The following is a 25,485-nucleotide window of genomic DNA, read 5'->3' on the forward strand; positions in this document are numbered from 1 at the left end:
GTTCATTTCCATCTTAAGTTTCACCAAAGAAAATCTATTTCAATGTAAATCAATTTATTTGAAAAAATTGTTGATTTTTCACAAAGGTCATCTAGTTGATTTGATTCAGGCATCTGCGGACTTGCAACTACAACAGAAAACAGACTAGGAAGATATCGTGTTATACAAAGATATTGAAATTAGATCAAACCGAGATATAACATTTTTTTTATAAGAAACAAAAATAAAAAGGAATATAGACGACATGAAAAACTAGTGAGAATGCAGCTAGCTCTCTTTATTGTCTTGCGAGTTTTTCACTCTTCTCTGTAGTCTGCGTTCTCCTCTAAAATGATGAATCCTTCTAGTATCGGCGACAGAGGAATGTACCTGTTTACCCATTTACAATCCCAGTTTATATTATATCATTAGACACAAAAGCTTTTTCATATCAAAACAAAACAAAACAAAAGGGTACAAGCGAAGAAGAAGAACATACTTGTCCGTTGCTAGCTCGGCTCTCTCACCAGCAGCCAAGAGAACAGGTGTCGAGTGTGTCTGGAATCCGGTTATGGTCTTTGGCCGACCCGCTTGTCCAACCACATCAACTGCTTGTCCTACCCTCACTGGCACTGACAGTGGCTTCAGATCTTTGTCCACTGTCAACATCATCCTCGGCTACAAATATTTTTTTTAACTTGGATCAAAATCAATTCTATCAAAAAGATCATCAGCCCTATAAATGAAAACGTCGGACTGAAATTGAACTCACTTGCATCGCCAAAACGAGGAAGTAGAGGACATAATGGTATTTCCCGAGTATGATTGGCTTCATGTTCAGACATGCATGCAAGAGTGTCACTATACCAGCAAGTGCGGTTCTGCCATGAACAAGTTTCACATGAGCAGGGTAAGGGATCCCCATACTCGAGAGCTATAGCATGGAAATAAAGAGAATGGCCAACTTACGGTGATAGCAAGAATCGTTCAGAGTGGAAGGGGGTGAGTGTTAAGAGACCTTTTCCCATGTGCACCAGCCCTTGAGCAATACGCACCTGCATAATGACTTACCAATTGAGTATACCATAATTTCAAAAAGAAGAAGAGTTTTATTTCACGGGGAATAAAAAAAAATGAGAGGTTATAGGAACACATTACACAAAAGAGAAGACTGGCGTCCTTGTAATAATAGCTGGATAGGTTTCAAAGCATCCCGGCTAGCCTTGCGTTATTAGTTCCAGCGCCAATCAGTCCCAATGATATAATTGCTGCCTGTAACAGTGATAACAAAATTAGTCATCTCTCAAATGTTATCAAATTACTGGACACTGTGTCAAACAAAATGATTACTCACCATGGCAACTTCCGAATCTGTGTCATGGCTAGGCCGGCTCAATGTGTCCATTACAGTCACCTGCAATAGTGGAAAACAAAAATTTTAAATCCAACATTACTCTGTACAACCATGGAATAAAACTAGATTTACAAAAGTATTCACCTTTGGATTTGATATACACAAGAGGCCAAGGGCCAAAGGCACAGCACGCCGAATGTTTTGTTCTCCGTATTGCAGCATTCGCTCCAAAGACCGAATCTCCATATCAATGCCCAATTCTTCGGACATAGCAACCATGGCTAAACCAAGCACAGCTGGACCCTGGTGGATGTCACCTTTCTCAAGATGCTCTCCACACTGAGCTAGAAGGTCTTGGACCTGGACATATGAAGGAGAGGTCAGTAACTAAAATAGCAAGTAATGAACTATGTCATCCAACCACCAGCACACACGATTTGATGATACCTTTAGGACATTGCCAGTCCCAGCATAAGCACAGGAAAGAAGTGTCATATCACAGTACTTTTTAATCTTCTCATTGAATGTCTTTGAAACTTCAGCCGTAGCCTCTACACTTTCCTGGTAGATATCGGAACAGGTTGATGCTGTCAACGAAATGCAAATAACAGTTTACGTACAAAGAGCGAGACTAAGTACAACACACTGCCAACCTGTTTGCCCAGGTATAGAAGTCCAAGACCAAGGGGCAGGAAACGCGTGAGGGCATCCCCCAGTTCTGCCTCACTTCGATCCATCAAAGCAAATATAATAGACTGTGCTACTTCTTCATTACAGGAACCAACATAGATCATCCCCAAAGAAAGTGAAGCAAATGCAATCACATCTAGAGGTGCTTTTTCGCATCATTCAGTATCAGCGACAACTTGCTTCTTATCTATAGAAACAATGAGCAAGTTAATGTTTCGTGAACACGCAAAACATTCAACAAGTAATATAAGAAAGATAAGAAAATGACAGTGACCTGGTCATTTTGGGAACCTGCGTATGCAATTCCAAGACCCATGATAGCACCAATTCTGACAGACGAATCCTCTTTGTCTACATAGTCTCCAAGAAGTGCCAATGCCTGAGAAATAAAGCTGAGTAAGATGAAAGAATAGCTGGAAATATTAGTGATTTCCGTAAAATCAAACAGGACATCATCAACTCACAGGGTCACAATCGCTTTTAATGCCACAGTTTACAATCCTAACTCCCAGAAGTGCTCCAGAAAGGATAGGATTATCATTACTATGAAAGTATTTGTCAAGTTGGGCAAGTCCGCCTTCCACATCCCACAGTTGAATCATACCCTATGACAGGGAAACACAAGATCAGGTTACAATTTCTACTTTCATGATCTGAACACAGTCAAGAAATTCAACAGGTAAGAAAAGGCATACCAGGCTAGCAGCTGCGCTAATCTTGCCATGTTCTTTATTTTTGAAGAGCCAATTTCCAGAAGATCTGGTTGTTGAGTCTGAAGGTACCGTCATTAGTTTGTCCTGCGATAAGAAAATATATTAAAAGGATGTGTCTGCTACTAGCTCTGTTATATTACAGTCTGCAACCATACCTGCCCAAAACCAGCATTTACAAATGCTTTGACAAAGGTAGCAGCTAAATTCTGTCTAGCTGAATCCACGCTTGCACCAGAGCTGGCCCTGCCGTCAAGTAAGTGAGCCTACAGAATTCAAAAAGTTAGGTCAAAGACTGAGGAAAACATAGTTTGCAACTAAATAAACGAGCAGCAGGCTTGACATCCACTAAAACTGATTTACCTTGTAGATGTCTTCAGGCGTTTTGGCCTCCATAACCTCAATATCTCTTGCAAGAGTCAGATATCCTTCACTTAACTTAGTGTTGTTAACAATATCCTGTAGGGCTTCTCGGTCATCTTCATCTGCAACCATCTCATCGTCAAGTTCAAAGGTTATACCCTGCAGAAAGGCATACGAAGAGAGAAAAAAGTATAAGAAAGTGTGTCGTCGGGCATTGTACTCTATATAGATGGAAATTTTAAGCAGTGATGCAGCATTTCTTTGGTGTCTGCCTTAGAAGTGAATAGGAGGCCATGTGGCTAAAGAATGACGTCTTCACAGGGAAACAATACCAAGTAGTTCTAAAACAAGAGAAAACACTAGCAACATGCCCAACATCCATGGCTAATTAAAAAAAAATCAAACTCCCTCTAGATAATGCTCGATAACAGCTAAATATAATCAAATAAACACACAGCCAACTCTTAAAGCATATACGAGAACATATCCAAAACTAAAACATACTTACAACAAAGGAGTGAGATGCAAATGTTATATATAGTAAAGTAAAGAAAGTTAAGGACTTACATGTCGAGCAATCATGTAGCAGAACTGCTTCTTCCTCAGCAGATCAGCACATGATGTAAATACTTGTTTAACATACTGCAATACAAAAAAAAAATTATCAAAAAAAGAACACTTTAAAAATTTGACACATATACTTGGAAATACTTAACATAGAGGTCCACAGGAAGATTATAATCCGACCTGCGTGTTATCAAGAAATAATGCAATCTGCAGAGCGTTCGGGTATTCTTCAAACTTCATGTAGATCATGTAGGAAATATCTAGAACCAACATGTCATCTGGTCCAGGAAGGTACCTGAATATTCAAATATATAAGACGTTAAAGAGACTTTTATGAGTAATATAGCTAAGCAAAGCTCGCCACTTGTTTCTACATGACTGACCGAAATGAAGATCAGTAAAATGACAAAATGACTGGTCTAAAACCACAAATAAGAGTGAAGAAAAATAAAGAGAATAGGGTTGACAATGATAAAAGTACTTTGCTGCACTTGTGAGATAATTGCATGTCCTCTTGAAATTTGTTTTGTCTACATGCTCGAGTAAGAGATCCAGATCCTCAACATCCATTAGAAGGTCAACAGCTTCAGTTTCTGCATTATGCTGCAAGGAATAGAAATGAAATTAATTAGACAGATAAAAAAAAAACAAAGGCACTAGCCCCAAGACTTTAATTACAAATTCCCTTCCTACATATGTACGGCAAGGGCGAAAAGACACACAAAAAAGAAACAGGGTAAGGAACTCACCTTCATGTGAAAAGCAACAATTTGCTGGACAAGCTCCATTAAATCATCAATAGGGGCCTCCTCAGTCTGAGATAATGAAACAAACAGGTCGATAAATCATATACAAGCAAGGTTTCTCATTGGATAAGAAATCTTATAGTCACTCCTAAAGAACACCAACAACCAGAAGGATATAAACGGTTTATCCTCAGAATATGTGAAATGGCACGGAAGATTAGTTTCTGACCTGGCGCTTTGTATACTCTTACGCAATCTCTCCAGCTAAATTCCTAACATATTCGTGACCCCAGGATCCAATGTCACCCTCTGTTCCAATCAACCTATAACTTAAGCTCTCCTGGATAATTTAATGTACAACAAAGTGAAGAATAATTCAAATATGCCTCAAAATATGAAAAGGAATCCAGAGGCATATAAAGATGGAAAACATGTTACCCTTTGACCCTCGGCAGACATGGTAAGGGCCAAGACAGAGAGGATATCGGACAAGCATTTCTGAAACACACAGGAAAAAAAAAGCAAACTTTAAGACATAACCAGAAATAGGAACAAAGAAAGTATGATGAGATACATACCTTGAGATCAGAAGCAGGCATAGTTTGATGAAAGGCTTTAAGAGTTCCATAATGGGGACGGAGAAACTTTAGTGGTTTGGGAACTGAAGTCATAGAGCTTGTTGAAGCTCGGATCTCCTGCCTACGGGACAAAAAAAAAAGAACATAGAGTTAGGGTACACTACCCAGGAAAGAAGAAGGTAATTAAAAGTTGAACCTCATGCTTTTAAGAGCAGCCCTCTGCAAGTCCGGATTGGGATCCTGAACCCTCTCGACATAGAGCTCAAGGTTTTGCTTTAATTCCAAGTCCTCTTCAGACTACAAATGCAAGTCGAGTCATTAAACATGATCACAAATAGCTTGCCAATTAATAAAAAAAAAGACCTCCAATTCTACAACATCTTTTACTTCAATTAAAAACTAATAACTGACTGCAGCAGATCCCACAGATTTGAAATTAAGTCCAAAAGAAGTATCACCAGGTCGTCTTCCTTTTTGTCGTCCTTCTTCTTAGGATCCTTGGACGGGACCTTGACGGAGGCTTCATCCTTCCTCGCACCGCCCCCTCCGACACTGTTGGTATCGGGAGTAGGAGCCAGATCTCAGTTGCAAAGTAAAATTAGATCAATCTGAATCGAAGAGCAGCTTGTGCTATCCAAAACTCTAATTGCAAATGAAACTAGGAATCAAAGTATAATTCAAGCAAATAGTAAGTGGAAATAACCCCTCCATCAAGATTTCTATTATGGCTCGGTTCAGCCCATTCTAACTTTTCTTTCCTTTTCTTTCTCATATTCAGCCCATTTAACTTATTGAGCTCATTTTATTTCCAATTATTTTTATTTATAAATGTTTTCAGCTTTCTTTGTCAAAAAGGAAAGTTATCCTAATCCCAGAAACAAAGAAACAAAAAAATATTAGATCATGAACATCGAAAAAATTATCACATGATCCTTTTGAAATTCAAAATTACAATCTTTCCAAAACGATATATTCAACCAGCTCAAGTTTGTAAAATATCACATGATAAAAAAAGTTTGTAAGATAGTTGTTGAAAATCTATATACAGTATTATGTAAACATATGTTTGTTGGCAAAAAGGAAAGAAAAGATGTATATGTTTTTACATGTGGGTGTAAAATGAGATGCTAGTAATAGTAGCCGCATGTATAATGAAGGGTGAAAAGAGAGAGAGAGAGAGAGAGACTGACCATTCGAATTTTGAAGGAGAGAGAGAGAGAAAGAGTGGTCACAATTGGAGAAAGAAGAGGTCGTTACGTTGGATTTTACGTTGCCTCCATGCACTCCCCTTCTCCTCTTTATCTTGTGGTCCTCCTTCTCATTATTATTTTGTCATTGATCTAGCATAAGTTAAATGTTTATATGGTCAATCACAAACATGAATTAATGTTATATATAGTCAGATTATTCCCTTTATAATTGTCGACCAGGACTTGAAGTTTCTTCTTTTCGCATGAGCGACACTACAAGAAAACAGCGTAATTCTGACGGACATTCTGACGGAAAATGAGATCCTCGGAATATTCCGACGAATTTCCGAGAAAATTCCGAGGAAACCCAAAATTTGGGGTTCCTCGGAATTTCCTCGGAATATACCGATGAAATACCGAGGAAATCATATTTCCTCGGAATATTCCGAGGAAATACCGAGGAAATCATATTTCCTCGGAATATACCGATGAAATACCGAGGAAATCATATTTTTCGGAATTTCTATTAATTTATATTGTTCCTCGGAATTTCCTCGGAATATTCCGAGGAAATTCCGAGGAACACATGTTTGGGGTTTCAAAACATCAAATTTTTTTGCCCTATATCATTTCTTATACAAATGCAATGCATACCATTGAGGAAACTTTGTATAGATGATCATAAACCATGAAATAACAAAATTTCAAAACGAATTGTAAGTATTCCCTTTACCGTTCATTAAAGTGTATAAGTGTTTCTCTTATGTTGTGGGGATTTCGTTCATACAATCGGAAAAGTGTTATATAAGTGTTTCACTTAAACAAATTTTTGACTTCATAATCAGTCTAAGACACTTAATAAGGGTTATATAAGTGTTATTCAAACCGCAAAACGTTGTTTTCGGTTTAAAAACCCTACTTCCTCGGAAAAGCCTCGGAATATTCCGAGGAAATTCCGAGGAAAAACAAGTGTTCCTCGGAATTTCCTCGGAATATTCCGAGGCTTTTCCGACGATTAAGGGCTTTGCTTTTAGGGTTTCTGTTTCTTCGGAAAAGCTTCGGAATATTCCGAGGAAATTCCGAGGAACACTTGTTTTTCCTCGGAATTTCCTCGGAATATTCCGAGGCTTTTCCGAGGAAGTAGGGTTTTTAAACCGAAAACAAAGTTTTGCGGTTTGAATAACACTAATATAACCCCTATTAAGTGTCTTAGACTGATTATGAAGTCAAAATTTGTTTAAGTGAAACACTTATATAACACTTTTCCGATTGTATGAACGAAATCCCCACAACATAAGAGAAACACTTATACACTTTAATGAACGGTAAAGGAAATACTTACAATTCGTTTTGAAATTTTGTTATTTCATGGTTTATGATCATCTATACAAAGATTCCTCAATGGTATGCATTGCATTTGTATAAGAAATGATATAGGGCAAAAAAATTTGATGTTTTGAAACCCCAAACATGTGTTCCTCGGAATTTCCTCGGAATATTCCGAGGAAATTCCGAGGAACAATATAAATTAATAGAAATTCCGAAAAAATATGATTTCCTCAGTATTTCATCGGTATATTCCGAGGAAATATGATTTCCTCGGTATTTCCTCGGAATATTCTGAGGAAATTCCGACGGATATTTAAGTGGCCGTCGGAATTTCCTCGGAATATTTTCATTTAACCGGGCAAACAAGCCGCCAAATATTTCGCGAAAATTGAAATTGAAAATACCGAGGAAATTCCGACGGATAGTTTCCGTCGGACCCTAGGTTTTATAGACACGAAACACTTCTTCTTCCCCCATTTCTCTCTTCTTCCTCCGGCGATCTCTCTCTTTTTCCGGCGATCTCCCCCTTCTCTCGCGACGATCTCTCTGGCGAATCCTCTCTATTCCTACACAAATCATGTAAGGACCCTATCCCACTCTCTTAGGTTCTATTTGTTAGGTTTTTAAGTAGATTTGATGATTTTAGAAGTTTTTTGTTAGATTTTTGTTAGGGTGATTGGTTAGGATTGTGATTTGGTTGTGTAATAGGTTTAGAATTGTGATTTGGTTGGATAATTTGTTGTGTTGTATTGATTTAGAACTTTTTTATAAATTTTTTATTATTTTTGTATTTATAAAATCGATTTTGGATTTTACAAAACGTTTTTTGTATATAAATTCAATTTTTGGATTTATAAAAGATGATTTCATATTTATAAAAATATTTATATTTATTAAAACTAATTTTGTATTTATAAAACATTTTTTTGATTTATAAACACTATTTTATTAGTTTTTGTATTTATAAAAACTATTTTGTATTTATAAAAATATGATTTCATATCTATAATTATTTATTTTTATAAAACTAATTTTGTATTTATAAAGCATTTTTTTGTATTTTGTATTTATAGAACATTTTTTTGATTTATAAACACTATTTTATTATTTTTTGTATTTATAAAAACTATTTTTAAATATACAAAACGTTTTTTGTACATAAATTCGATTTTTGGATTTATAAAAGATGATTCATATTTATAAAAATATTTATATTTATTAAAACTAATTTTGTATTTATAAAACAATTTTTTGATTTATAAACACTATTTTATTAGTTTTTGTATTTATAAAAACTATTTTTAAATATAAAAATGTTTTTTGTATATAAATTCGATTTTTGGATTTATAAAAGATGATTTCATATTTTAAAACTAATTTTGTATTTATAAAACATTTTTTTGATTTATAAACACTATTTTATTATTTTTTGTATTTATAAAAGCTATTTTGTATTTATAAAAAGATGATTTCATATCTATAAAAATATTTATATTTATAAAACTAATTTTGTATTTATAAAACATTTGTTGATTTATAAACACTATTTTATTATTTTTGTATTTATAAAAACTATTTTATTTTTATAAAAAGATGATTTCATATCTATAAAAATATTTATATTTATTAAAACTAATTTTGTATTTATAAAACATTTTTTTTATTTATAAACACTATTTTATTATTTTTTGTATTTATAAAAACTATTTTGTATTTATAAAAAGATGATTTCATATTTATAAAAATATTTATATTTATTAAAACTAATTTTGTATTTATAAAACATTTTTTTGATTTATAAACACTATTTTATTATTTTTTGTATTTATAAAAACTATTTTGTATTTATAAAAAGATGATTTCATATTTATAAAAATATTTATATTTATTATAACTAATTTTGAATTTAAAAAACATTTTTTTTTATTTATAAAAGCTATTTTATTATTTTTTGTATTTTAAATATGTTTTCTATTTCAATTTTAATTTTATATTTTCGAATTTCAATTTAAAAAAATAAATTTATATTTTTTTTTTAATTTTGGAAATATTCCGAGGAAGTGTATCCCTCGGGATATTCCGACGACATCTTCCTCGGAATATTCCGAGGACTTTCCGACGAACTTGTGGTCCTCGGAATTTCCTCGGAAATTCATTTCCTCGGAATTCCGTCGGAAATTTCCGAGGGATTTCCGAGGAAAAATGAATTTCCGAGGAGTTATTTCCGAGGACTTTTTTCGTCGGTATGTCGTCGGAATAGCGTTATTCCGACGACATACCGACGATTTTTTCCCTCAGTATGTCGCTGTTTTCTTGTAGTGCGAGTTCCGTCATTACGTATCATTTGGATAAAAAATTGTTCTATTTCAAAACTATTTAAAGATAATTCAGGTTCTAAACCACCAGGCGGCTGACAGTCATACCTCTCTTTAGGAGGTCCACCATGGCTTCAAGATCTTACACGGCGCATCTAGTTACGTTTTTTTTTTCCAACAATTTTCATATGGAATTCCAGCAAGCAATCCACTAGACGGCTAGAGAGGATATATATGATTAGGCATAGGCATATTAACCGAAACCCGAATCCGAACCGACCCGAAAAACGTGAACTTAAAACCGAACCGAAGTTAAAAAAAAACCCAAACGGGTTTAGGATTCAATCAGTCCGGATACCTAATCGATTATATATGATATCCAAACCAATTACCCGAAGTATCCCAATATATATATTACTAACCCTCAACTTACATCTTCCATTCTCATTCATCTTTTCGTCTTCTCCTTCATCAATGTATATGTTCAGTACATATTCAAATTCATTTTATGACCAATTACATGTATGAATCACTATATTTTGCGCTTTTGATTTATGTTTGATTACAGGTAGGATTGCGATTTATTTTTTCTTTGTTCTTTAAACATGCATGAACTCAGACATTCATGATTATCCATGTTTGATTTCTGCTTGATTTTGATGTCTATTTGATTTTGATTTATGAATAGATGAATTCTTTACCATTTTCTATTCAAGATAATACAAATAGAAATTACACAAAGAAAAAGAATACAAGCTCATGTTTCTCAACGTAATAACAAATCAGAAAGATCATAAATCTAGTTGTTCAATATTTTAACTGCAATAACAGTAATGTTTCTGATCTCATAACGTCAAATCAAGGATACATAAAAAAATTATTTGTTACACCCGAATCTGAAATAACCCGAACATGAACCTTAAAAATTCGAGTCCGAACCGAAGTATAAAATAACCCGAACGGATCATGTATCTCTCCATCCGAAAATCCAAAGCATCTGAACCGACCCGAACGCCTATCCCTATTTTTTTTTTGAACAACTACTTCAATATATTAGATAAAAGGTTCAGTATATGATAGAGGGATCACATAACAGAGCATTCTTTGCTAGTGAATCAGCTCGAGAGTTACACGATCTAGAAATGTGAGAAAAGTAGATAAAATCAAAAGATGCAGATAGAAACTCGATGTCCTTGAGAACTCCATAGAGCTCCATAGGGTATGTGTTCGAGTTAATGGCTCTGATGAGCTCAAGTGAGTCGGAGCGAATCCACGCCTATCCCTATATATGATGGATATATGTCATTTATTTGCGTTATTTAGGGGACATCATCTCCTATACCCACCCAGCTATATCTCTAATCTCCGTAAGACATGAAAACAAAACAAAAATGGTAAGTTAAATAAAAAGCCGGAAATTACATTTAACCCTAGAACATTTGAAGTATTTACCGGTTGTACCTACCCTAACCAAAGGAATAACCGAATTGAGTTGAACCACGAACCAATCCCTAATTTCGACCCGAAATTCCAAAAACCGAATGGTACCAATTCCCTATCTTAAATCCTCAAACCAGACCCGATTCCCTCTCATTTTCGGGAAGCCCTTCCCTCTCTCGACACTTCGGCGACACAACCGAGGGAGATCCCCGCTACCCCCACCAGCGACGGCCAATCCCACCGAAGAGGAGACTCCTGACCAGCAACGGCCAATCCCACCGATAGCGACACAACCGAAGGTATGTCTTCCTCGTCGGTTCTGTTTCTCCATCGATCGAGTTTACCATTTTTATGAAGAAACTACAAAACGTCGGTTCATTTCTTTAGGGTTGGAGAAAACGTCGGCTTTGTTTAGTGTTGCTTAGGGTTTTTTAGATGGCGACACCACCAAATGGTTAATTAAGTTGCTTAGGGTTTTTTAGATTCGGTCCATCGATCGAGTGACGGCTTTGCTTAGCGTATTTGATTGATTGAGTTCATGAATTAGATCTGTTGATCGAGTTCATGACGCTAGTTTTGGTTATATCGAGTGCATGATTCTTGATTGAGAATTTTATGCTAGCTCAGTCGATGGAGTTCATGATGCTTGATTGAGTTCATTTGCTAGTTTTCGGTTTTAGCAAATGGTTAAATAAAACTGAAAATGATATAGAATGATATAGATTTGGTCTGTGACTTTAGCAAGTTCCTTGACATGCGTCTAACTTTGTCTAGCTTTTGTTTCTTGTTTGCAGATGGTGCAACCGCAAGAACCTCATTTCTTCCAACCTTTGCTTCCTGGATTCCAGACTCACTTGGTAAACACACTCTCTGTATTGCCTTTTCTTGATTGCAAGGACCTGATTTCTTCCTTGTTTGTGTAACTTACCTCAAATCTTGATTGCAGACAATACCCATTGTATTTTTCTCCAAGCACATCCAAGGGAAGACGAATGGGAACACATGGACACTAACATCCGACGCTATGGATCAAACATGGCAAGTGATACAAGAAGAGAGGCGACTCACCCGAGGTTGGAAGAAGTTCGCTGAGGCACATGACCTTCGAATAGGAGACATTGTCATCTTCAAACTCAAAGGTTCCATGGTCTTTCACGTCACTCCCTTTGGTCCGAGCTGCTGTGACATCCAGTACACATATCCCAACTCAATGGAAGAAGCACATGACCACCAGAACAATAGTAAGTGTGATTCAAAGTCACCGTACTAGCATAGGTTACTTATGAGGTTTTTTGAAGTTGTTGTTTGTTTCTTGTGTTTCAGCAGGAACAGGGGCTAGGTTTTCTTACTCGTGGGACTACTGTTTTAAGGCTGAGGTCACGGATTCTAATGTCCGTGAAGACAAACTTGTGAGTGAAACGAGTGTTCTTTTGTGTACTTACACATCTTTATGTTGTTCTGACACATATGTTTATGTTCTTTTGTTGCAGGATCTCCCTGTGGGGGCTACTGGTTGTAATGCTCTGAACAAAGAATGCAATAAGGCGAAACTAGTGAACATAGAGGGAAAGGCGTGGAATGTGTCAATGCGATTTAACGAATCAGGCGGCTTCTACTACATCAAAGGGTGGAGAAAGTTCTGTGCTGAAAACAAATGCCACATTGGAGACAGCTTTGTCTTCAATGTGGTTGGAGATGGGAACACTTTGCCATTGATGTGTGTCTGTTCTCCAAGTAAGGAGTGTCTTAAATCTGCAGGTGACATTGCTTCTTCCTCCCGGGTGAACTAGGAAGATCATGTGTTCTAGTTGGGGACGCGTCTATGTTGGTTGTGACTTGATCTTAAGAGCACAATGTCTTGTGCTTTGAACTTATTTTGTGTGTCTTTTATATGTTTGCTTTTTGGTACTTTCAACTTGTTATTTTGATTTGATGGTACTTTGAACTTGTTATTTCGGTTTGATGTTGCAAACTTTTAGTTAATCATTTTCATGTCAATTAGTTATATAGAGTTTCGACTTTTGGTTAATCATTTTCACGTCCTGAATGATAATATAGATTTGGTCTGTGACTTTAGTTAATCATTTTTCGACTTTTAGTTAATCATTTTCTTGATTTTGGTTTGATGTTGCAAACTTGTTATTTTAGTATAATGTCACAAGACACACGCATAGAGAAGTAAACCACAAAACACATAAACATTAGATAGATAGTTTAAGTCATAAGACACACACATAGAGTCATAAGACACACACATAGAGAAGGAAAGTAGCAACATGGATCAAAGTACCATCATAAGACATAGAACAACAACAACTTAGAACAACAATAACTTAGAGCAACAAGATGGGATCATGGACGGTGGAGTTGGTAAAGCTGAGCCTTGAGGCGATCAATCTCCTCAGCCATCTCTTTGACACGGTCTACTAACTTAGTAACCTCGTCCTGAATCGCGATCACCCACGGCGTACGAAAGTGGAGACCATTATTCTGCACAAGTTTTATCACAAGTTATACAAGTTTTTCAAGTTTTCCAGTTTTACCAGTTTTCCTAGTTTTCTAGTTTTTCTAGTTTTTTCTAGTTTTTCTAGTTTTCCTAGTTTTTTCTAGTTTTTCTAGTTTTCCTAGTTTTCCTAGTTTTCCTAGTTTTCCTAATTTTCCTAGTTTTCCTAGTTTTCCTAGCAAGTTATGCAAGTTTTACCTGCTTAGCAGGTTCTAGTCATACAAGTTTTACCAGTTTTGCACAACATGAAAATTACCTCAAAGTTTTTGCAGGTGAAGTACCTCCTTCCAGGTTGCGTATCAAAATCATTGGGAAACTTGTTACACGGAGATACCTCGGGAATGATACCTCCACCACACGGGCACTTGGTCGGGACGCCGTACTGCGCATCAGCCACGAAACCAAGCATGTCGTTGTGTCTCTTCAAGGCCTTCATGTGACTGTACTCCTCGTCGGGATGAGTCATGCTTCAGTTATTACTGTCAGAGAGAAATGGGAGAAACCGAAAGAGATCGAGAGAGAGGAATGAGGGATGGAGTGGAGTGGAGAGAGAGAGAGAGAGAGAGAGAGAGAGATGGCTCGGTAAAGAAGGGGAGGAGGGAGAGAAGTAGAGGGATGGAGTGGAGAGAGAGAGAGATGGGACGTGACATAGAGGGGAAATGGAAGAAAATAGAGAAAAAAAATGAAAATAGTTAAAATAATTAAAATAATTATTTTCCCTCATATGTTTTGGCGCCAATGTAATTTCATTTCCCTCCCCGAAATTTGTTCTTAGTTTTACATAAGATACTAGTTTTACGAGATTTGCTCATTGTTGTACTTTCTGTGGTTTATAATTTATTCAGTGTTACCAGTGCTTTCAGTTTGGTTTTCTTGTTTTACTTTCGATTTTAGTACTTGAACATGATATTTATCTTGTTCACTGCACAAATATTTGGGAAACAAACATTACCTGATAATCTCTTTTGTGACATGTTCTTCATTCACAAAGTGTGAGTGAAACTATAAGGTTTATTATGGAGATAGTAAGAGTTTTCATAATTTTTGAGAAAGTTTTGAAAAAAACATGTTTAATTGAATTATTAGTCAGACTAGAGTAATCATAATAGTAAATGTCATAACGAATCAAGTTTCCATCTACATAATAATAATGTCACACTCGAAACACAATGCAGTTTTACAAAGATGATAAAATAGTTTTCCAGAGTTTTCCAAAAAAAATACAAATTACAGAGTAACAAGTTGTGGTTAGGCCGTGTTCTGCTCTGAAGGGCTTGAACCATTTCCAAATAACAGCCAATTGAAACCAAAATTTTGCCTAGGCCGCTTTTTGTTCTGTGTCCTCCTACGGCGTTCTCCACCAGATGGAAGTCTATTAACTCTTTTCCTTCCCTTCCGCTTGATAGGATCCGGAGGTATGATCTTCAGCTCCCTGATGTGATCCGGGACTTCCCATACAGACATGTCTGGCACAGCATAAATTGTCCTGCAATACGCCAATGCCCACAGTTCCGTCCAATAGTATTTTGAGCACAACTCATGATATACTATGTTGATATCACGGCTCCTACCACCCCCATTATCCACCTCATTAGTGTAATAGATATAAGCAGCCAGTCCGTGCAGACAAGGAATCTTTTCATAATCCCACACCTTGCAAGTACAAGTTTTGGCAATCAAGTTCGTCAAAAACATCTTCCCATGACTATCCTTGACCTCGTACTCTAGCTCATAACTATTAAGCTCCCGCACAGGTAGCGTTCGCGCAAGAACCCATAGATCGTGCAAGTAGTTCTCAACCAGAGGCACTAGCATGGTACCCAATGATTGTGAAACAGCATCCTTCCGACGTTGATTAAACCAATCAGAGAATGTCCTAATGATACAATCCAGCATTGGTATCAAGGCCCACCTCCTTGCCTCTCTAAACACTTTGTTCATTGATTCCACGCTGTTGCTTGTGTCCAAGTTGTACCTGTCACGTGGGAAAAAAACCCTTGCCCATTTGTCTTTTTCAGTTTTCTCCTCCACATACGTGTAAGCTGAAGGGAACCTTAGCTTAAATCTTTCGTAAGCAGCATTGAAATCAGCCATTGTGTACATCTTTCCCAACTCCATGAATCTATGCCCGACTACATCTTTGGTGACGTTAGAAGCATGCCCTTTAACATTTTCCTTCAAATGCCATAAACAATGACCATGGTGAGCCTGAGGGTACACGTTTGCTATTGCAAATACCAGACTTGGATTTCTATCACTCATGAAAACCAGTTCAGAAGAGTCTGGTATAACGCTTCTAAGCATCTCAAAAACCCAGGTCCAACTAGCATGATTCTCTCCATCAAGTACAGCAAACGCAAGTGGATAGCAATGACGGTTAGGATCTTGAGCTTTGGCAAAAATTAGAACACCCCCATATCCGTTCTTCAGCCATGTTGCATCGACAACAATCACTTTTCTCATAACTGCAAACCCTTCAATGCAAGCTCCCAACGCTATGAAGAGGTACTTGAATTTACCTGAGTCATCCAATTTCACACTAGTTTTTGTTCCCGTGTTCATTTTCTCTAACATGAACAAATAGCTATACATCATCCTGTAGCTATCTTCCGGACTACCACGTGTATCACAAGAAGCCAAATTCTTTCCACGCAATGCTGTGTAGTAGGATATCATGACACCAAGTTTGGACTTAACCAGAGCCTTAATATCTTTTGGAGTTGGAGTTTGCACATCTCCTGGGAATTCCTCATTCAAAAAACTTGCCACTACTTCTGCTGACGCTCTTCTCTTGTCGTTGCTGTCACTTTGTTGTGTCCGCGAGCATGTATGCATCTTCGTGTAGCTTTTTATTGAGAAAATTTCTGTCCCAGCAATCCTTGAAGCTCGTATTACCCATTTGCAGTCAGCTTGCGAACATGTTATCACCAATCGATTTCGATCTGACTTTTTAGTGACATAACGATAACATTCACAATATGCAGCTCTATCCACCATCTCCTGAATTGCCTTCTTACTTGGAAATTCGTCATGTTTATTAAGACTCAAACCATCGCCCCATTCTTCTATACAACTACTCCGTACTATTGCAGGTGGCTCTTCAACATACTTATCGGCGGTTGGATGTACGGTATCAGTCTCCGCAGCCGTTTCATTCTCCGCAGCCGTTTAATTCAACGTTTAATTCAACAACATTAATGCATTTTATACCAAATCGCTATACTAATTGACCCATCAACTAAACAATGCCGTTGTGCATTGCTCCTAGCTCGATTCCAAATACATGCATTTCTCAAGAGAAGTTGGGGGACCTGAGTTTACCTGCAATACCCAACTCTAGACCTCCGGAAACACTTTGAAAATGGAGGAGGAGGAGAGAAGCTGCGGCGACAGAGCCGGATGGGGGAGCGGGGATGGGGGAGGGAGCTGCTCGGGGAGGGGAGCGGGGGGAGCTGCGGGGGGGGGGGGGGAGGAAGAAGATTAAGCTTTTCTCAATTAATTTTTTTTTAATAAAACCATTAACCAAACTTCCCAAACCAACGATTTCAATCACAAACCCAACCCAATCACATTACAATTTTCGATTTTCATTCAACCCATCCCCCCCAAATCAAGGTCAGTTTAGTCTTTCCACAATTCATTAAAGAGTTATGGGTATAGATGATTTTAGTAGGTATAGGAGATTGAGTGATGAGGAGGATGGACAAATGAGGTGATGTCCCGTTATTTAGAGAAGTGTGTACCAAGCACCCGATATGTCAAAATATCTCCTTATTAGTTATATGGGACGGTCAAGAAAGACACAGATCTCTACACTCAACAAGGGCTATAACAAAAACAACCCTTGAAAAAAAAAAGATACAAAATCGAAAGACATGTCGTCGAATTTTTTTGGTTCAGCTTGCCTCCGGTGCTTGGCTGGTTCAGGCACAAGACGCGGCTGGAGGAACATCGGAGATACCGTGACGGTGAAGCTCCGTTATAACGCCGTCAACAGCTGGTGGCTTCAACCCCAACGGAAGTGGCAGCCATGGCCTCGTCAGTACATCTCCTATGGCTGCATCTACGCTCTCTTTTGACTATATATACACATAAACATGATTATAATAAATTAGCGAATAAGAAAAGCCAATTTCGACAACAATCAATATCCATTATTTATAGGAATCTTAATTACCGGATGTAAGTCCACCAGAGAACGAGGACCACCAAAACCATGATCTGGTTTGTAGTTGTATACCATGTGATGTGACGGCAGAGCCTGTGGGATTCCAGCAACAGGCGGTGTCGTAAACCTCTACATAATCAGCAAAAAAATGACTTAAAACATATATATATATATATAAGAGCAAAACGGCATATATAAGAAAACCTTAAATATGTTGGTTCATTACCGTAGCTACGGTCGGCAAATACGGAGTCGTCCCGTTATGACTCTACAAAAACTCGGTGTCAGTACTTAAGCAATTAATTTATTCGTAAATTTTTGGTAGGCGTTGGATTAAATCATGAGGTTTAAATTAAGTTAGTTCGGGCATAAACATAAATAGTCTATTTGAATTTAAAATAACAAACATGTGATAACAATTTAAGTATTTATATATAAAAAAGTGTTTATGCGGAAACTTAAAATTTAAAAAGGACAAACGAGAACTCACTCTAGGCCAGTAGGGAGTATCCGAGACCCAAAACGGTGGAGTAGCCATGGCAGTGGACGGAGGAGACAAGTGTTTGGGCCACACGTGCGGCATGACAGACTGGTCAACCGTGGGATGTCCCCACACATGCAACGGTCTAAAATGATGATGGTGGACAGATGGCGACGCCACAGCTGCGGGCGGCGGAGGCGGATACCCGAGAGTGGGTGCCGGTGCGAGCCATCCGTTTCTATTCCGACCATTAGCATTAGCTCCGGTGCTGTCTAACCCGTAGATATGGCGTTTGCGTGTCCAATTAGCCGCTTCGGCCTCACGAGCTACCAAATGTTTCCGATGAGACCTATACTTCTGGTACACATATAATTTATACGAATAACACGTTAATTAATTTGGTTGATTATAAAATGGAATAATGAAAAAGGAGACTGTATCTAGAATAATACTTGGAGGTGGCTAGCGACGTTGTGACGAGTGAGGCAGTGGACACCCATAAGCTCCAGAATACGAGAAGGAACAGCTTTCTCCAGTCCCAACTTTTCCACTGCCTCCACAAATCTCCTGTGTAGCTCTGGTGTCCAATCCACCTTCTTCACAGACATCCCCACAATCAAATATACAACCACTATTGATTATTATATGTTCAAATAATACTATTAAGTTTAACATAAATGATTTTAATTGGTTAAGTATTTTGCTAACAAGTAAAATGGTGTTATGAACATGATTATTTTGTTTTCAATATGATTCTACCACTCTAAATAATATAAAGATTCACGTGACGTCCTAACATAGTTTTTCGAAACATGTCCGAAATAATAAATGCCGTTAATTTTTCACAAGTATATTAATTTAAACATATAGTATGATTTTGATTGGTAAATGGCGCTAACTTTTAACAAGTAAATGGCGTTATGAACATGATTATTTGTTTACAATATGGATTATTCCACTATAAACAATATAAAGATTCACGTGACGTCTTAACATAGTTTTTCGAAACATGTCTGAAAATAATAAATTGCATAAGATTTTGGCATGATATCATAAAGCTGAATGAACAATCCACTTTTCTGATAAAAATTAATCCATTTGGACCGGTGAGTATATATACTACAGTATATAGCTAGGGTTTATATAATCATAAGTGATTAATAAAATGGTAGTATACCTTCACCTTTCGCTTCCCTTCGTTGTTACTGATTGGATTGCTCTTGGTAGAGCCAGTTGAGGAGTGTTTCCTTTTACGGCCACTGTCACCGTCATAGTTCACCACCGTCTCCGCCAAAGGAGTCTCGTTATGATCTCTTTTGCTGACGACTTCTTCACCTTTTCCCGAAATACCCTTTTTGTTATTAGCCTTCCCTTGACTCTCAGTCTTCTCCGACGACGACGTTGTAGTAGTAATCGTCGACGAAGCGTTCACGTGAACGGATAAATCTCCGCCTAGGATCTCAGGGTCCATCTCCAAGTCAGGAAGCACATCTCCGGCGACGCCGAACAGATCATCGAAGTCGATGATGTCGAGAAGATCTCCGTGGATAGCGAACTCCGGGAAGTCCTCCTCGGGGTTGATGCTGAATCCACACGACGTTGCAAGCAGGGGCGGAGGCAGTGAAGGAGGTGTGGGGTCAGCTGACCCCACTACTTTTTTTAAAAATATTTTTTTTATTTAAGAAAATTTGTATTGATCCCATTAAAAATGAAAATTTGACCCCACTAAAAATATAATTTCACAAATATAATCACAAAACATTAAAGATTGAAGATAATTTAAAATTATATAAATAATATGTTTATTTTATTTGTTAAACATTTGATTTATATTAATTTTAGCTTAGATTTCAATAAACACGTTTTTATAATAAGTGTTAGTTACATATTTCAATAACTCCCAAATTGTATTAGGTCCAATAATGAGCGAATTTGAAAAAAAGGGATTTGTACTTCTTTTCTGGACAACGCAAAGAGGAAGAACTCTCATGTTCCCCAAACAATTTTTAGATAATTTTTTTTTGATCGAATAATTTTTAAATAAGTTCTATTTTTTTTGTTATACACTCTCTTCTTTATTTTAGCAAACTAAAAATGATTATGATTCAATAATTATGTAAATTTATCAGTTAACTAATGGATCAGTTTCTGAATCGGCAAAAAAAATATCAGCCAATGAAAATCATCAAAAAATAATATTACAATATCGCATCAGTAATGAATTTCTAAAACTTTTATGATTTGTTTTATCAAAATTATTTTAAATTGTAGTAAATAATTATGGTAAACAAGTTTTAAGATATGAATGATCATATAATATATTTATAGTTTTTCCGTGGTTATAAATTATGTATTTGGAGATAAAAAAATTTGACCCCGGTACAAAAACTTTCTGGCTCCGCCACTGGTTGCAAGGAACTCTGACTCTCCATCATCTCTTGTGGAGTTCCTTTCCGGAGAGAGAGCTAACATCGATCAATCTTCACTTCTTTCAGATCCAACTTAAATGAAGCCGATAATATAGTTTGAGAGAGAGAGAGATGCTATATGGTATTATTATAGAGAGCGAGACATGTTTGATAAGCCTCTTTGCTCTCCCAATGCTAAATATATGTTTGATATATATGCCCAATTTTGGAATCATAAGCTAAGCATAGTCAATATTGTCTACATATCTACCATTTACTTAATAGAAAAAATATGTTTCTTTATATATACCAAAAATATATACATTACTTTAATATAAAAATATGTTTCTTTATACATATATACTAGATATGGGTCTGTGCAACACGCAACAGGTTCTGGTGTTCTACTTTTATAAAAAACATAAAAATAATTAACCATTTTATATAGTTCTAGGATTTTTTGTACATGTTAAAATTGGTTTTTCACATAAATTTCGGTTAGTAGTTATATTTAAATAATCATGTCGCATAGATGAATTGTTAACAACTTTATATTTAGAGATAAAGAAAATATCCCTACTAAAAATTTTAAACCCAACCCAACCTTAAACAAGAATTAGAACGAAAAACTTAAAAGTTAAATAAAGTCAATCGAGTCAAAGGAATGCATACAAATATGCCTAACCAGACCCTTTACTCTATATGGATCTCGGGTTATAAGAATGTATACTGTTCTGGGTTGGAGCGCTTGAGTCAGTAATATTTGGCTTTCCTCCTCGAACGACAGAATTGCTGGTTATGGACTCTGCATTGTGCTACCGGTGAGGGGATATTGAATGACCTTGTGAGTTCGAGTTGTGTTTCTTTGCGTAGGTGTTGTTGTGTGGGTCGGTTCTGAAAGCTGTAAGAGCTATTGTTTCAACGTTTGAAAGTGCCTTTTTCCGGTAGCTCGTGGAAACTGTATCAGCCATTCCACTCATTCCTCGTCTAAGGACTTTCACTACTGTTTGTCTCTGGTTCAATTTTAGGATTTGATCTTCTTTCATTTCAAGTTTTTGGTTCTGTAAAAATCTGAAAATGTTGATATAATAATTTAACATTTTACCAGAATTATTTTTTCTCACTTATTTAGTAAAGCTAATTGGGTTGCCTGTTTTGAAAGTGGAGAGCGCTAGTTGTGGCCAGAATAGATCAGAACCACAACTTTATAGGTTCAAATTCAATATCTAAATGTCGCATTTGTCTCTTTACCGTGTTTGGTCTGTCACAACATTATTGATCCACTGGTCAGCATAACTTTCTAAAAAAAACCTTTTCCAAAATATATAAGGTTTTGAATTTAGCTAAATTAGAAACATGCAGGTTGAATTTTGTAAATAATTTCAGCGGTTAGTATTAATCTTCTTGACGGTTAAGTTACTATATGTGTATGTAACACTTGACCTAATATTTGGAATCATACATTATAATTTGTCAATATCTATATATCACGTACAACTCTATAGGTAGAATGGTTTTTAGAGCCAACTGATGATTTTTGAAAAATGTACCAAGTAGATAGAAATGGAAACGTCTAGATAATTTTACTGGAGTACCCCCTTTCTGAAGTTCGCAGATGATGTTGTTGTGGAAGATGCTCTTACAAAAAGGACAGACTTGTCTCGTTTACGTATAAGTGGAACCTAAAAGGGGTTCGCTATAGCTACAATAATTGATGTTGCTCGTTGCCATGTCACATGTGTAAATCTAATTCATACATACCTAGACATATTTGAATCGTAAGACATAATTTGAACTCATATCAAACCCTTACTATACACACGGATGCCTCTACCGAGTAGCTAGCTAGATTAAGGTCTTTTTCAAAATATTTGCTAGTTTAAACGGTGGTTTCGTTGCTGCCCATAGAATGGCTTTTAAATTAGTTATTTTATACGTAACTGATTTGGTTTATCACGAAGAGTTTGGTCATAAACGCTTGCTTATACATATTGGATTGTTATGATTTAGAAAGTGGAAACCAGTAATTATTGAACTTAGCATTTTTGGAACTATGTAAGACCACATAGTCAACTAGTTCAGTTTACGGTCCTACACTCGTTGGTGAGGAGGAGTTCGACACATCTCCTCCCCAATTCCCGTATACGGTAGATATATTCCAAAGACAATATTTACGGGATAGGAAATTTCACTGTTTTCACATATATGTTTCATTGTGTGTATTAAAAACTAGCTAGCTTATATCAATAAAGAGAGAACTCGAGTACTCTACGATAATAATATAAATTGAACTAACACAGCTTGAGAAGGAAATTGAGTATTGAATCTATATAGAGATCGGAGACGAAAATTTATACATGTACATATATTTTGAATTTGGTATTAGAGAATTGACAATCAGTGGATGTAAAGGGCCACACCCACATGTGAACTGATAACAACAACAATGGAAGTGATATCATGTGTGCTTGGAATTAGTTATTTATAAAAATGAAGTGCAACTTTCGTAAAAGGACTGGCCTCTAGTGTCATTTATTATGATGAATCAATCATCATCTCTGTCGCTGTAAATAGCATATCATATTATTAAAAGAAGCATACCATAGTTCGCAGATCGCAATGCAAAAGTTATTCAGATGGCCATATGCTTTTTTCAGTTTATTTGAAACATAAGTTTAAAACGCAACATCCTAAAATTGTACTTCTGGAAAATGAAAAAAAAATCTTGCAATTATCATGAGCTAGTTTTAAATTCGACTGCGTCATTATGTATTCGTCTCGAAACAAAAAACTAAATTACAATATCATTAGTGCTCAATCGATTAAGTCTCCTCCGATTGATTTTGTAGATTTATATGTTCACGTTTACGTTTCAGTGGCATGAAGATTAATAAAATATAGAAATACATACCTTTTAGGTTAATGATGCTCTTAGGAACAAATGTGTTGTAGCCAAAAATTTATGAAGATCATAAAAGTCATGCTGCGCGACGTACGGGCCCATATCGTCGGTATGAAGAGACAACAAGTGCAATCGCGCGAGTAAACTTTAACAATACTTTCTTTGTATATAGTCCCACGAGATTTTTGTCACTGTTATATGATATAACTTCTATCCAATAATTAAAATACGAATATTTTGGTATTTCAATTGTTTCTTATGTGTTAAAATTGAAAAATCTATTTTGCTGTAGATGTGCTTGTGGTGAGCAAACTTTTGTCTTTGGGTGTTCAACTAGTTGGGACCATGAGCTTGAAAGCTACATACAGTTTTCTTCAACTCATTTTGTTTTCTTTCTCCCATAAAAACATCTATTCATCTAATTTATTAACGGTAATGTACGATCGAGTTTCTCGTTTGATATAAATACGTTGACAGTCCAACATTCAAAATACTTATCGCTTCATCCACTCAAAAATGACGAACTGTTTACTGGGAAGCATTCGATTTGGAAGAAAGACACCTAAACTTGTAAGAAATATAGGGCCACTAATAGAATGGCTCATAGCAATATGTTAAAACTTAAAAGCATACCTTGGGGCAATGTACTATGAGCTCAAACATGGTTGCCTCTGAATCACAACTGGTTAACTAAACGGCCCATTAAGTCCAATTCAATAGTAATGTACTAACAAATGAGATAAAAGGCTGCAACTGGAGCCTGTAGGCACAAGTTCTGAAATAAAATTACTTGGAATGAATCATTTCTGAAAGTTTCACAAAAAGTTACTATCATCCAATATATTAATTGATAAGTCAATTAAATGAATTTTGCTAAAAACAACCCAAATATTCAAGTCAAATCTAAAAGTGTACCCCACTTTCAGTCAAATGCAAAACAAACCTAAAAGGGTAGTGAAAATACTAGTTAACCCTTATGACCAAACAAAAAAACAGAAATGTATTTTACGTTTCTATCCTTCGGAAGTCTACACGTAATAAAAGAAGTCTACATATATATAGATTTCCTACGATGTCTACCTTATAGACTTATTTTGTAGTCTACACTCTAATTTGATCTAATAATTTAATTTTGAAAATGTATAAAAATAATTATTGTGATATTTTTAACTAATCATCAATATAATGGATAATATGAACTAAATAAATTAAAATTTCATATAATTGAACAATTTTGAAGAATATATACTAATTTGGTTATCATGTGTTAGACAATGTTCATAGTTTAGAAACAAAATGTTCTTACATGTTATGTCTTTTAGTAGTTGATTTCATAGGGTTGGATTTTAGATTTTGTTTTTTTTATTGTTTTGTTATCTTAAATCTGCATAGTAATGTTTAGTAGTTTATATTTTGTACAATTGAGACTTTTTGATTATCAAGCAAAACATTTAGCGTTTGAGATTTGTGGTTTAGGGTTTAGGGTTTCGTAGACCTACAATAAAGTCTATTTATCTGTAGACGTCCTTTTCAGTCTATTTTATTGGTATTTACAAAAAATCTTAAATTTTAAATTAAATTTAGGGTATAGTAGACGTCTTTTTGGTCTACTAGGATACAATTGATTAATTTAGGGTATAGTAGACGTCTTTTTTAGTTTAATAAGACCTGAAATTACAAAAAAGATTGATTAAATTTTGTTTTTATGGAAACGGAAATGATATCATATATTAAACTTATTATAAAAATAAAGAAAAAATAA

The 25,485-nt window shown here is 36.0% G+C and overlaps 4 protein-coding genes across 10 annotated transcripts; 1 reads left to right on the top strand and 3 right to left on the bottom strand.

Moving 5' to 3' along the window:
- Window positions 1–74: 74 nt before the first annotated feature.
- LOC103828246 (26S proteasome non-ATPase regulatory subunit 2 homolog A-like) lies at window positions 75–5,568 on the bottom strand (the record flags this gene model as incomplete). Its single annotated transcript, XM_018653289.2, is given in 24 exon segments — window positions 75–369; window positions 479–657; window positions 752–860; window positions 949–1,034; window positions 1,138–1,251; window positions 1,334–1,393; window positions 1,478–1,693; window positions 1,781–1,894; window positions 1,987–2,172; window positions 2,175–2,210; window positions 2,298–2,402; window positions 2,488–2,628; window positions 2,719–2,820; window positions 2,892–2,999; window positions 3,097–3,255; window positions 3,664–3,738; window positions 3,844–3,958; window positions 4,145–4,266; window positions 4,413–4,478; window positions 4,639–4,749; window positions 4,848–4,907; window positions 4,988–5,108; window positions 5,184–5,284; window positions 5,446–5,568. Coding segments are annotated over 24 exon segments (2,682 nt in total), but the record flags the coding sequence as incomplete, so codon positions are not given.
- Window positions 5,569–10,531: 4,963 nt separating this feature from the next.
- Window positions 10,532–25,481, bottom strand: LOC103828162 (transcription activator GLK1). Of its 6 annotated transcripts, none has more exons than XM_033274911.1 (7): window positions 20,829–24,568; window positions 19,591–20,019; window positions 18,866–19,009; window positions 18,423–18,770; window positions 18,159–18,200; window positions 17,942–18,061; window positions 10,532–10,864 (listed from the first exon to the last, which is right to left on the bottom strand). In XM_033274911.1, the coding sequence occupies exons 1-7, from the start codon at window positions 20,883–20,885 to the stop codon at window positions 10,862–10,864; spliced, it is 1,143 nt and encodes a 380-aa protein (XP_033130802.1). In that variant the 5' UTR covers window positions 20,886–24,568; the 3' UTR covers window positions 10,532–10,861. The 6 variants fall into 6 exon arrangements, with proteins under 6 accessions (XP_033130802.1, XP_033130801.1, XP_033130800.1 ...); XM_033274910.1 differs by lacking the exon at window positions 10,532–10,864 and adding an exon at window positions 10,871–11,103 and having other exon boundaries at window positions 20,829–24,569; XM_033274909.1 differs by lacking the exon at window positions 10,532–10,864 and adding an exon at window positions 17,519–17,843 and having other exon boundaries at window positions 18,866–19,006; window positions 19,597–20,019; window positions 20,829–25,481.
- On the top strand, window positions 11,220–13,259 carry LOC103828161 (B3 domain-containing protein REM5). Of its 2 annotated transcripts, XR_004449191.1 has the most exons (4): window positions 11,220–11,560; window positions 12,056–12,118; window positions 12,208–12,670; window positions 12,752–13,259. XR_004449191.1 is itself a non-coding variant. In XM_033274912.1 (3 exons), exons 1-3 carry the CDS (start codon window positions 11,363–11,365, stop codon window positions 12,529–12,531), a joined length of 585 nt encoding a protein of 194 aa, XP_033130803.1. In that variant the 5' UTR covers window positions 11,224–11,362; the 3' UTR covers window positions 12,532–13,259. The 2 variants fall into 2 exon arrangements, 1 of the variants encoding a protein (XP_033130803.1); XM_033274912.1 differs by having other exon boundaries at window positions 11,224–11,560; window positions 12,208–13,259.
- Window positions 13,197–14,287, bottom strand: LOC117126573. The gene is made up of 2 exons (XM_033274913.1): window positions 14,021–14,287; window positions 13,197–13,751 (listed from the first exon to the last, which is right to left on the bottom strand). Exons 1-2 carry the CDS (start codon window positions 14,228–14,230, stop codon window positions 13,614–13,616), a joined length of 348 nt encoding a protein of 115 aa, XP_033130804.1. The 5' UTR covers window positions 14,231–14,287; the 3' UTR covers window positions 13,197–13,613.
- Window positions 25,482–25,485: the final 4 nt, after the last annotated feature.

The sequence above is a fragment of the Brassica rapa genome, chromosome A07 (assembly GCF_000309985.2).
Source record: "Brassica rapa cultivar Chiifu-401-42 chromosome A07, CAAS_Brap_v3.01, whole genome shotgun sequence".
Taxonomy (NCBI): Eukaryota; Viridiplantae; Streptophyta; class Magnoliopsida; order Brassicales; family Brassicaceae; genus Brassica; species Brassica rapa.